The 13,584-nt window shown below is 40.0% G+C and overlaps 1 protein-coding gene across 1 annotated transcript in view; it reads right to left on the bottom strand.

Annotated features, from left to right (window-relative positions):
• The window catches only part of LOC127574026 (A-kinase anchor protein 7-like), a 49,837-nt gene that overhangs the window by 24,308 nt on the left and 11,945 nt on the right, over positions 1 to 13,584 (bottom strand). The window contains exons 4-5 of the mRNA XM_052022619.1: positions 10,125 to 10,261; positions 4,948 to 5,117 (exon numbers count right to left, since the gene is read on the bottom strand). Coding sequence (XP_051878579.1) covers positions 4,948 to 5,117; positions 10,125 to 10,261 — 307 coding nt within the window. The remainder of the gene's footprint in view (positions 1 to 4,947; positions 5,118 to 10,124; positions 10,262 to 13,584) is intronic.

The raw sequence follows: 13,584 nt of genomic DNA, 5'->3' as shown, positions 1-13,584 counted from the left end.
TCATGCACCGGATCACCTATATTCCTCTGAACTTCATTCATATGCAGTTCCTTTCCATTAGATAATAATTCACCTTTTTATTCTTCTTACTGAAGTGTATGACCTCATACTTCCCCACTTTAAACTCCATTTGCCAGTGTTATGCCCACTCATTCTATCTATATCCCATTGCAGAATCACAACGTCCTCATCACACATACCCTTCCACCTATTTTCGTGTCATTAACAAACTTGGAAAACTTGCATTTCATTTCCTCCTCCAGGTCATTAATGTAAACAGTAAATGACTGAAGGCCAAGAACCAATCCCTGAAGTTCCCAACTAGTTACCTCCTTCCAACCTGAAAAGGATGCATTTATTCCAATTCTGTTTTCTATGTGACAGCCAGTTTACAATCCATGCTAACATACGTCCTCGAATACCATAGGTTCTTAATTTGTGCACGAGCCTCAAGTGGCACCTTGTCAAATACCTTTTGTGAAATCTAAATACACCACATCTACAGATTCCCCACCCGTCATGTCTTCCAAAGAATTCAAGCAAATTTGTTAAACGTGATATACCTTTCATAAAACCATGTTGACTAGTTTGATTAGATTCAGCTTTCCCAAGTGATTGGAAAACATTGGCATCCCACTTTATACAAGATAATATTGTATATAGTACTCCACATGGTTTCAGTAATGCCTCATATAGTGGAAATATACCCACCCAACTTGTGTTTTCAATTTCTCCAACAATAAACAGTAACATTCTATTATAGCGTTACACCACATGAAAACAGGCCCTTCAGCCCAGAGTCCATACCAACCATAAATACAAATCCTGTGCTCATCTCATTTTATTCTCCCCATATTCCTATCAAATCATGAATTTACTTGCTGTACCTGTAGACTAGCCTTTTGAGAGTTATGCACCAAGATACCCCCCAACCTCTCTGTACCTCAGACCTCTGCAGCATCTCATCATTTGGATAATATACTTTTGTTTTTTGCGCCAGGTAAACTATGGAAAATGTGGAACAAATTTACATGATGTTTACCCACTCGTAATCCAAATCCTTTTGTAGATCATTAGATCCTCTTACTTTTACTTTTGTGTCATCACTAAATTTGGCAACGAAGTGGCTTTCTCTTGGTCCTAATTGGCACACGTGTATGTTAATGGATCATTGGTTAAAACGCATTGCTGTGAACATTGTAACCCTAATTGACACAAATGAATAAGCTCAGGTATAAACTTGGAAATTATGTTAATTTGTATTTTCATGAGAAAAAGCAGGAATAGGCTATTCATCTCATCATGCCAGCTCCATTATTCAGCACGGACAGAGTCAGAGATACACGGAAACAGGCCCTTCAACCCATCAAGTCTGCATCAGCCATCAACCACACGTTTTACACAAACCCTGCATTAATCCTATCTCAGTATTAGATGATCTTCTACCTTAATCACTTTTCTGCACCAACCCCATATCCCACAATTTCCTTAATATCCAAATAAAACAATCTGTCTAGAATATACTGAGTGGCTGACCTTCCACAGTACTAGCTTTCCTACTTACCTTTGTGTTGTTAGCAAAGTTATCAACCAAACAGTCGGTGCCTTCAGCCAAATTACTTACATAAATTATAAAACATCATGGCCTCTGCACTGATCCCTTTGACACAACACTCAGTACATCTTGCCAAGAAAAAGACCCATTTGTGCCTGTCTGTTTCATGTCAGCTCAAGCTTCCAGCTCCATTAATACATTGCTTCCTACACCATGAGCTTTCACCTTCCACAATAAACTGATGTGGTTTCTTATCAAGTACCTTCTGTAAATCAAAGTATAGAACATCCACAGATTCCTCCGTATCCACAGCACAAAGTACTTCTTTAAGAACTTCAATAAATGAGTCAAACACAACCATCTTGACTTTGCACGTCTACCCTAAATTTTTCTAAATACTCTGCTTTAGCATGTTTAATAATAGCTCCTAATGTTTTTCCTACGACAGACGTGTAGCTAACTGTCTGTAGTTTCCCAGTTTCTGTCCTTTGCCCTTTTGAATGAGAGTTTTCGTTTGTAACTTTCCAATTTATTGGAATCTTCCAGAAAGCTAGGAAGTATTGGAAAATGGAAACCAAAGTATCAACCAACTCATTGCCAATTCTTTTAAGACCCTAAGATTAGGTCCAGCAGGATCTGGAGACTCATCAACCTGCAGCTCCAACAATTTACTCAGTACTACTGCTTGAATAGTTGTAATCTAATCAGGCTCTGCTCCCTCCCAGTTCCAAGTTACAGCTACTTCTGGAACGTTACCCGAATCTTCTAGAGCAAAGACTTGAATTTGTTTTTCTTGTTTTCCCTCATTAATGACCCAGATTCTCTTTCAGACCAAGACACATTTTTTTTAAAAAAAAAGAAACGACTCTAGAAACTGCTTCCACATTGCTGGCGGGCTCTCTCGCTCATACTCTATTTTTTCCCTATTAATTTTAGTCATTTGTTGCTGTTCCTATATTATTTTTTCAATCTTCTGCACTATGCTATGTTTGATATTATCTTTTACTTAACCACAGACATGGATTCTCCCCTTGCAATTTTCTTTTCTCATTGGAACGCATCTATTTTGTGTATTCTGGGAAAAAACATTAAATGATTTCCATTTATTGTTTCATTTATTTTAGTTTTAAATACTGAATTTGGACCCATTCTTCTCTCCTTCAAACTGAATATAGAATTGAAATATGTTGACTGCTACCTTAGGAAGCCTTCATAATGAGGTCATTAATCCCATCTCATTGCATTAACACCAAGGCCTATACTCTGATTGGCTTCAGAACATGCTGGAACTATACCAAAAACACCAAACTCATCTAGGCTACCTTTGCACATTTGTTTTTTTTTCCAGTCTATTTGTATATTAAAGTCCTACATGATTATTACTATCCATTATTTCTGAGAAACATCCATTATTTCTTTTTTCAAAGTGTCCTACCACGTGGTTACTGTTAATGAGCCTGCATACCACTCCCACAAGTGACTGCTTGTCTTTAATATCTCATCTTCGCCCAAATCACTTCTGCACCCTGGTTTCCTGAATTTTCGTCATCCTGCTCTACTGTGCGAGTACCATCATGATTTAACTGAGTTACTCCTTTACCTTTTATTAAAAATCTTCCTATCCTTCCCAAACATCATTATGCTTCAATAATCAGATCCAAATTTACATCACTGTGCACATCTCAGTAATGACCAGATTTTTTTTTTTGTATTTGCACTCTCAATTTATCTGTTTTGTTTTGAATGCTTTGTGCATTCAACACAAAGGTCTTTCATTTTGTCCATTAATTATTTTTGTAACCTCTAGCTGCACCAATTAATTGAACTCTGCAGATCAAGAAAATGCCAAGTTTGATGTCTGTTATACAACTTGTATATTGTTCTGAGAGATCAACAAGTTAGAATTAGTCTCAGTACACAAACTTCAGGAGATTATGGGAAGGAAAGACAGGAGAGGGGTGGGGGGGAGGGGGAAGGGGGTGCAGAAGGGCAGTGAGAAAAGACAGGTATCCTGTGCTTTATGCCCATCTAAGTAAAGCCCTTCAAAATTGCAATGCATTTAAACTAAAAAGTCTACCACCACTCTCGTGTCTAAGTTTACAGGAAGTCACTAGAAGGGAGGTGGTCCTCAAATCAGCCAACAAGAGGCAAAGGGGAAAAATGAACAAATTTAAAACTGAAATTTACATAACTTCTCTAGTGAAGTAAGCAGTTAGCTCACACCACTTGCATCCACCAAGAGTGGCCAACTAAATATCTAGGTTAAATCAACAACTTCCTGCTTCCTGGACTCATCAATATTGCAGCACAAACAGAGGACTGGGGTGCAGGTCAGGGGTGGGGGCGAGAAATGGGCAAGCAAGTTCACTAAAGTTTAAGAAGCATTTCAAAATCTACACAAAGTGTCTGAGAAACAGCAGGTCAGCATACGTTTGGTTCTGGCTATAGGTGGATCAAGAACAAACTAAGAAACAGAAAATAAAGATGGCCTTTTAATGGCATATATCTCATATCTTTCAAAGCACAGTTAAGTGTAGTTAAAACTGAGGGAATGCAAAAGCCAAATCACAAATACACAAAGATCCAAGAGTGAAAGTAACTTAAATTTCTCATCAGAATGGTTGTATTGATAACATTGCCCATTTGTGATGTATTGGCCACATTCTTACCAATACACCATTTAGCCCATACTTTCATGTCTAACAAGACCATACAAATAGTAATGTGATTTAGACCAAATAATCTGATATTACATCGTTGCTTGAGGGGGAGAGATGAACTCTGGCCTGGAACTCGCCTGCTCTTCTTCGAAAGAGTAGTGCTGGAACTTGTCTGTCTACTTAAGACTTTAAATCAAGAGCTCATTTGTTGTCTTATCTGAAAGACAGTAACTCTAACAGTAAAGCAGTCCTTCAGTACATTACTGGTGGTAGCCTAGGTTATGTGCCAATTCCCTGGAGTGGGAGCACTCTCCACTCTGCTCCAAATGGGCAATTGGTATTCTTATCCAGATTGCACTGCACCTTCTCCTATAATTAAATTACATTAGCTGCATACAGCATCTAGCAGTAAAATTCCAACTTGTTCTTTGTTATTGTTGAATCAATTGCTGCTAATTAGGGGACATATTATCCAATTAATTTTTGCTAATGAAAAACAAAGAAGGCAGGATGCAAGCAACTTCAGTAATTTGCAGAAGGTAATTCTGCTTGCACAAGCCAAACAAATATTAGGTTGTCCATATTTTTACGACATGGTTAAGAAAATGCCCAGCACTTAAGTTTGTAAATTGATCTTTGCAAGTTATAGAGTTAAACAATAATCCTTAACAAAATAGGTTCACAGCAATAATCAAATCCTAAATTAGATTGGTCTGTCAATTTTATACTGACCTGCCACTGCTCCAAGTGTGGATATTACTTTATTGTTCATTTCTTCTGACAATTTTGCAAACAGAATTTGATCATTAAATTGCCCTATTCCTTTGAATAGTAGAGTTAGAGGTTTTCCCTCCAGGATGGAATCCACTTTGCTTTTGCACTGCTGTAGTGCTGTCACAGCTCTGGGAATTGAGAAACATTATAACAATAGTTAGTTTCATTTGCAAATATAGAACTTACTTTGCTATTCTCAAGCATCTGTTTGTTAATAAATTTATTTGTAAATTTTAATAGCATATGTTTATAAATGCCTATTTGTAAGAATATGGAAACACCTGATCCTGTCTGATCAAAGCCAAGCAAATTGGTTAGTATTTGGACAGGAGATTGCCTAGCAAAATCAGGTGCAGGACTCCCTGCCCAAGAACCACCCATAAAGCAGAAACATATTGCAGCTTATAAAGGTAGCTGCAATCTTGAAACTGACATTTGATTTACATGAATAATTCTTTCCACCTTTTCTCATCTACATCTTAAAAATTTAATTAAGATGGAATATAATAAGTAATAAAACTAATTTTCCGTCCCATTTACTTGCATACAAAAACAGAAAATGCAGAAAACAGAGAGTCAGGCAGAATCTGTGGAAAGAGAAACAGTTATCATTTCAGATCAAACACTCAATGTTAGACGAGTGTTCAATTCAAAATGTTAGCTGTTTCTCTTTCCACACATGCCACCCGATCTTATGAGTGCCTCCAGCAATCTTTGCTTTTATTTCAGATCTCTAGCAACTGCAGTTATTTTCCCTTCTCTGCACCACCACCCCCCCACCAATTACTCACAAATACTTGCCTCCTTTTGAGATGGGAGGAACATTCCTATTTCAATCATCTCAGATTCAAATGTTCTTTCTCCCCCCCCAACCCCCACCCCTCTATTGATTGAAATTGTTCCTTGAATTGGAAGATTCCATAGATTTTTCTGCCAGTTTCATTCCTTCCATCACTTTCCCCATGACCAGCATTTTATTCCCAAAGATTCCTCAACATTTCCTTAGGAAAAGCAAGCAACTAATATCCACCACGAGCCTACTCACTGACAGCTAGCTCAACTAGATATTTCTTCCCATTCCACTTCCTGTAAAGTCTCTCAGTTTCTCCCATTTGTCCCAATGATGCCACCTTCCATACTAGTGCTTCTGACATACTAGTGCTCCTTTTACCTCAACTGAACAACCCCTTCACCATAGTTGACAGGATCTTCAGTCATATCTGTTCCATTTGGTGTTCATTCCCCAACATTCTTTCCTACCACATTCAATGGATCATATTCTTAATTTCATTTCCATGATAATGCCACCATAAAACACATCTCCCTCTCTTCCAGCATCACACCAGAAATGCGTCCTCCACAACACCCTTGTACACTCTTCCATTACGGAATCTCACTCCCTTCCTGTGCAACTGCAGAAGTGAGACATCTTTTTATGTCCTTCCTTCCACCATCCAAGCCATTAAAACCCAGCTTTCAATGGAACTCCATCCAAGCAATACGACTTAATTGAATTTTAAAAATGGAATATACTGTATCCACTGTGAACATTAGTGAGGGGAAACAAAGATGGGGCATCCTCCTTGCAAAGTCCCTTCACATAATCCTCACCAAGTTTCCAGTTGCCTGTCATGTCAATTCTTTGTTCCATTGCTATTCCAGTGCCCATCCTCATCTTCCTACAATGTTCCTATCTCAAGTGGCAATGGTTTATCATTTACAAGTTTCCAGATTCTTAGAGTTCAACTATTTCAGTTAAGAAATTTGCTATTCCTATTTACACTTCCTCCTTATTTTGTTTCCTTATGTCCTATTACCAACCTTTGCCTTGTAACATCACATCTTTTGTACTTTTGTTGATTCCTTCAATGTTACCAACCCAACCAAAGGAGTTGCCCCAAACACTGAACTTTTCTGTATCATAAAACTTGTTCCACCTAAAACTTGTTGTGTACTCAGCCTCACAGAGACATGGCTCACTCCAGCACTCCAGCCCAAATGCTTCACCATCCACCACTTGAACCAGATGGCAGCATTATGTAAAGGCAGAGTTGAAGGCATTTGCTTCATGATTAACTCATTGTGCTGCATAGACATGGCAGTTCTGTCTCAGTCCTGCTCCCCCAACCTAGAACATCTGGCAGTCAAGTGTCATCCATTTTATCTGCCAAGGGAGTTCTACAGTCATCCTGGTAGCAGTGTATATTCCAACCCTGACAAATGTCAAGCTGGCACTGGAGAAGCTGAGCACCATGATCAATCATCACAAGACAGTGCACCTTGATGCTCTCCTGATCATCATGGGGGACTTCAACCAGGCCAGCTTGAAGTCTCTACCACCAACACAACACCTGCATAACCAGAGGAGCCAACACACTTGATCACTGTTACACTACCATCAAAACGTTTAGTGTGCCATCCCGGGCCCACATTTTGGCAAGTCCAATCACCTGGTTGTACTTCTACTCCCAACAGACAGGCACAGGCTGAAGACCGCAGCACCAGTGGTGAGCGCTGGGAAGTTATGCTCAAGGGAGGCGGAGGAGCATTTACAGGACTGCTTTGAATTAGTGGACTGGACCACACTCAGGGATTCATCTTCAGATCGGATTGAAAATGCTACAGCCATCACTGACTTCATCAAGACCTGCATGGATGAGTGTGTGCCGTTGAAAACATACTGAGTTTTCCCCAAACCAGAAGCCCTAGATGAACCAGATTTGCAGTCTTCTGAGAGCTAGATCTGTGGTGTTCAAGACTGGTGATCCAGAACGCTCTAAGAATTCCAGGTATGACCTACAGTAGGCCATCATGAGAGTGAAAAGGCAATTCTGTGTGAAGTTAGAGACACAATCAGATGCATGACAGCTGTGGCAGGGTTTGCATGCCATTACTTCCTACAAGGCAAAATCCAACAGCATAAACTGCAGTGATGCTTCACTCCCTGATGAGCTCAATGACTTTTATGAACACTTTGAAAGGGAGAATAACATTACACCTGTGCAAATCCCCACAGCATCTGGCAACACTGACTTCTGTCTCAGAGGCCGATACTAGAACATCCTTCAGGAGGATGAACCATCGCAAGGCATCATGCCCTGACAGTGTACCTAGCTGGGTACTGAAAATTTGTGCTGACCAACTGGCAGAAGTATTCAAGGATGTCTTCAACTTCTCACTGCTGCATTTGGAGGTTCTCACATGCTTCAAAAGGGCATCAATCATACCAGTGCTTAACAAGAGCAGGGTGAGCTGCCTCAATGACTATCACACAGTAGCACACACATCTATGTGATGAAGTGTTTTGAGAGGTTGGTCATGGCTGGAATTAACTCCTGCCTGAGCAAGGACCTGGACCCGCTGCAATTTGCCTCCCACCACAATGGATCTACAGTGGACACCATCTCACTGGCTCTCCACTCTGCTTTGGAGCACCTAGAAGCAGCAAAACATACATCAGGCTACTGTTTATCGATTACAGCTCTGCGTTCAACACCATCATCCCCTCAATACTAATCAACAAGCTTCAAAACCTGGGTCTCTGTACCTCCCTCTGCAACTGGATCCTCAGTTTCCTTATCAGGAGACCACAGTCAGTGCGGATCAGTAGTAACATCTCCTCCTTGCTGCCAATCAACACAGGTGCACCTCAAGGATGCATGCTTAGCCCACTGCTCTACTCTCTCTCTACACTCATGACTGTGTGGCTAGGCACAGCTCAAATGCCAGCTATAAATTTGCTGATGACACCACTGTTGTTGGCAGAATCTCAGAGGGCGATGAGGCAGCGTACAGGAGTGAGAGATAGATCGGCTGGTTGAGTAGTGTCACAACAACGACCTCGTACACAACGTCAGCAAGACAAGGAACTGATTGTCGATTTCAGGAAGGGGAAGTCAGGAGAACACACCAGTCCTCACTGAGGGGTCAGCAGTGGAAAAGGTGAGCAGCTTCAAGAGGATCTATCTTGGGCCCAACACATTGATGCAATCATGAAGAAGGCACGCCAAACTCCTCATTAGGAGTTTGAGGAGATCCAGTATGTCACCAAAGATCCCTGCAAATTTCTACAGATGTACAGTGGAGAGCATTCTGACTGGTTCCATCACCACCTGGTATGGAGGCTCCAATGTGCAGGATCAAAAGAAGCTACAGAGGGTTGTAGACTCAGCCAGCTCCATCACGGGCACAACCCTCCCTGCCATCGAGGACATCTTGAAGAGGTGTGCCTCAAGGTGGCATCCATCATTAACAACCCTCACCATCCGGGACATGCCTTCTCATTACCACCAATCAGGGAGGAGGTATATGAGCCTGAAGGCCAACACTCAACATTTCAGGAATAGCTTCATCCCCTCTGCCATCAGATTTCTGAACAGTCCATGAACACTACCTTGTCATTCCTCTTTTGCACTATTTATTTTTCTAATTTATTGTAATTTTTATGTCTTGCATTGTACCACTGCCACAAAACAACATATTTCACAACATATGTCAGTGATAATAGACCTGATTCTGGGTTCCACCTCAACATTTCCTAGTTTTGAGGATAGATTATTTAATTGAAATGTTAAATATGCTTCATTCTCCACAGATGCTGCTTGTTCTGCGGATTGTGTCCACTATTCTCTGCTTTTATTTTATATCAACCTACTTCATATTTTTCTGAGAATCAAAGTGAGAAGGTTTATTGAGCATCTTCCTCAGTCACAAAGCATAGAATAATTATTTGTGGGTTAAGGAAATTAAAAAAAAGAGAACCTTCCTAAAAGAGGAGACATCTCCAAAAATCAGCAACTAATAGAGGAGAATTGTAGACATGCAGAAGAGGCAAATAGATAATTAAACTCCTTTATTCAACAACAAAGAGTGACACAGAAACCAGGAAACGACAGACCAGTTAGCTTAATATCTGTCAGGAAAAATGTTATAACTGTCATGGTAAATTTGCATGGTTTAATTGTGAAAAGGATTTGAACATGTACTGAATAACATACAACTTTTGTAATCATTACAATTATTGTAACTATCCAAAAATTTCCCGACACTAGTCGGTACTATGATGAGCATGGGAAGCAATAATGGGGAGAAACTGTGTGCCCCAGAGTTCCAGAAAATCAATTCATTCTACTTACTTTTCTACTTCAGCTGGTGTATTTAAGTGAGCAACAATAATGGTCAAATGCATCCTTCCAACAGGAACAACAGCAGGAAGCAACTTGGGTTCTTTGGTCACCACTAGCTCCTGAATATCTTCAATTTTGTCCAAAATCTGAGAAGGGGAAAAGTTACAATAATATTTAATTCAAAACGTAAATACCTCACCAGAATACATACAAAAATTAGAATAGAATTTTAGGCCATTCCTTCAAACTAAACAATTTTGGTTCAAATAAATAAATTTATCTATACTGACCAAGGAGCACTTGTAAAATAAAGCACAAGAAATAGGCCAAGATTAGTCTAACACTTCTGAAGCTCAGGGGATAACAATGAAAGTTTAAGCATGGTCTGAATCACCATTTAAAAAGCTTGACAAAGCAAATTACAAATTATACTGATGGTTAGTTTCCTGTCACTTTTACACTACTGAAATACAGATGGATGCCCAAATGGTATCCCCCAACCCCACAGTACTTTTTAAACTATGGCATTTCCACATGTTTGTGCTGAAGTATCAAGTGTTAATTAGAAGTTTTCAACAGCAGTTAAAGCAGATTTTATTCTTTTCAATAAACATATGGTTAGAGAATACATATTAAGTGGACACAAAGCAGCTGTTAGGAAACATTATTTTAATATCTTGCATTTCCATAATATCTCAAACAATGTAAAATATTTCAAGGAACTTAACTATGTGACTGCATTTAGTGACAACACCATAACCAGTCAGGGTGGAGATGACTGGGTACTTCCTGAAAATCAAACTGATGATGACACTGCCTCAATTGCCCATGAGAGATTATGTGCACATATTTTACATTCAACTTTCTTCCACTGTTTGCATTTTCTTAGAGAAATGGTTTTAGTTTCTGTTTCTTCTGCCCTTTGAATATACCCTGTTTTCTGCATAAAATGACTTTGCTCACAAAAGTTTGTTTGCTGTAGTCATACTCCCTGCTGCATTTCCAATTCAGTGCAGTCTGTTAGCACTCTTCACTGCTGCAGAGTGTACTGGACTCAACCCAACACATCACACGCACGTCCCTCCCCACAATTGGTAGTATCTGCAAGAAGCACTGCCTCAAGAAGGCAACATCCAAAGATCCCACCATCCAGGCCGTACCACCTCTTGCAGCTACTAGTGGGCAGGAAGTACAGAGAGCTGAAGTCCCACACCATCAGATTCAAGAACAGCTGCTTCCCTTCAACCATTCAGTTCTTGAACCAACCAGCACAACCCTAATCACTACAGTTTAGCAACATTATGACCACCTTGCATTAAAATTGACTTATTCTAATTGTGTTCTTTCTTGTAAAAATTGTGTATGATATGTTTTCCTTGTGAATGCTACTTATATGAAGCTATGTGCCTGTGATGTTGCTGCAAGCAAGTTTTTCATTGCACCTGTGCATATGACAATAAACTTGACTTTGACAAGAAAAATACAATTTGATGCCAAACTACAGGAAGATATTAGGAATGGAAGTAGTAGGTTTCAGGGAGCATCTTAAAAGGAGAGGCAAAGGGTTGGAGAAATTAGGATGGCAATCCTCAAGGTTAGGCCTAGTCAAGGGAAGACATGATAATTAAAATCAGGGATGCACAGAGGCCAGAACTGGTGGGTTGTAGAGCTGAAAGAGGCTACAGAGACAGGGAGGAGTGACACCATGGAAACCAAGGGTAGAGAGTTTTAAAATTAAAGTATTTCCAATCTTGGTCAGCAAGCTTAGGTGTAAACTGGAGAATATGAGATCTATCATAGGCAAAGTTTTTCTAGGGTGGGAAGCCATCCAGAAAAACATTAGAATAATTGAGTGCAGACATAAAGGGTGTCAGTGAGAGAGCAACAAGCTAAATTACCAAAGGCAACTTGGGTCCTTTTGTTGAAGGGGAGATCATAAGGGGTCAAAAGAATGCCAAGGTGTAAATAGGTTAGCTCAGCTTCAGACATTTGCCAGAGGGAAGTGGAGTCAGTATCTGGAGAACAGATATTTTTTTGCTGGTGATCAAAGGAGGTTTCTCCTCATCTGCTACTGGACAAGCAGACTGAAGAGATGAATCTGCACGTCATCAGGGCACATGAGGAAACTGATGCTGCACTTTTGATGATGTCACCAAGAGATAGTAAGTAGATGAGAAATAGAGGGGCATCAAGAATAGATCTGAGAAGACTCTGGGTGATGGTGGGAAAGATGTCATGAGTCATGATAGGAGCAAATCTGGCTTCAACCATTGAAGGGCAAGGGTAGTTTCACCCTCTGCTGAATAGAGATGCATGGGGATGGATAGCTCATGGAGCCGTGTCAAAGTGTACACAAGCTAAAGAAAATTAGTTTACATCTGATCCACAAGGTATCACTCACAAAAGGACAATGTCAATGTTGTGTTGAAGGCAGAAACCTGAAGATGGATTGAGACAGTATCATTTTTCAACATTATCCTGCACTTCATATGAACTATACTCTACTTCAAGAAGTACAAGTATTAACAGTTACAATCCAGTACACCACCACACCAACCCAAATTGAATGGATGGCTCCCAGCAATGGATTCACAAGCTGAGATGACTCGGGCATGGCATAGATGAAAGGACGCTATAAGTAACAGAAAGAAATACATTTTAAAAAAAATCACTACAACTGTTTAACTGCTAACCACAGCCACGTTCCTCAACACCAAGCATAGTTAATCACAGAACAGTCACAAATCCATTCTGTTAGCACCTTAGATGTTATAAGATAAAGAATGCTGTTTGCTCATTTCCCATTACCTCTAGCTATCTGTGGGTATGACTTGGTTGTTGATGAAGGAGCAAAATTATGATAAAGCTTCTCTATCAGCAGCAGCAAAACAAAAACCGATTACAGCATGAAAGCCATTATCTTTTGCCCACATGATGGGAACACCTTTTTAAAAGTTAGATTTTGGCACAAAAAGGTGTACAGGCGAATTGAACACATTAAGGTGAATTATATTTCATGGATGCCAGGGGATATTCAAGGAGTAGCCATTTTACCATTTCAGTCAGACTAGCGGTTTCTCAGATAATTTACATTTTCTTCCGAAGTGTTATTCATTCTGTGACAGTTTATAAGCTGAGCATCTCTTTCCAATCCTCCAATACCACCCAATATCATTCCCATTTGCTGGGACCTAACACCTTTCTGAGGCTTTGTGCTGGCTGCCCCCCAACAGGGAAAGTGAAATCACCTGGGTGGACACATGGAAGGTTAAATATTTGCATATCTGGGAAACAGTAGTTCTACCTCATTCTTGAGGCATGCAACCTTGGAACAATGAATGTTGCCCAGTATGTGGACATCAGCAAAGATGATTTAAGGACAACTACTGAAACTGAAAAGGAGATTTTGGCCATGCCAGGTATCAGCAAATAAACTAGAGCATTGTGGGAAGCAAGTGAAGAAATTGTT

Source organism: Pristis pectinata, chromosome 9 (assembly GCF_009764475.1).
Source record: "Pristis pectinata isolate sPriPec2 chromosome 9, sPriPec2.1.pri, whole genome shotgun sequence".
Taxonomy (NCBI): domain Eukaryota; kingdom Metazoa; phylum Chordata; class Chondrichthyes; order Rhinopristiformes; family Pristidae; genus Pristis; species Pristis pectinata.
The sequence above is the reverse complement of the archived record's forward strand: the minus strand, read 5'-3'. Positions and strand labels throughout refer to the sequence as shown.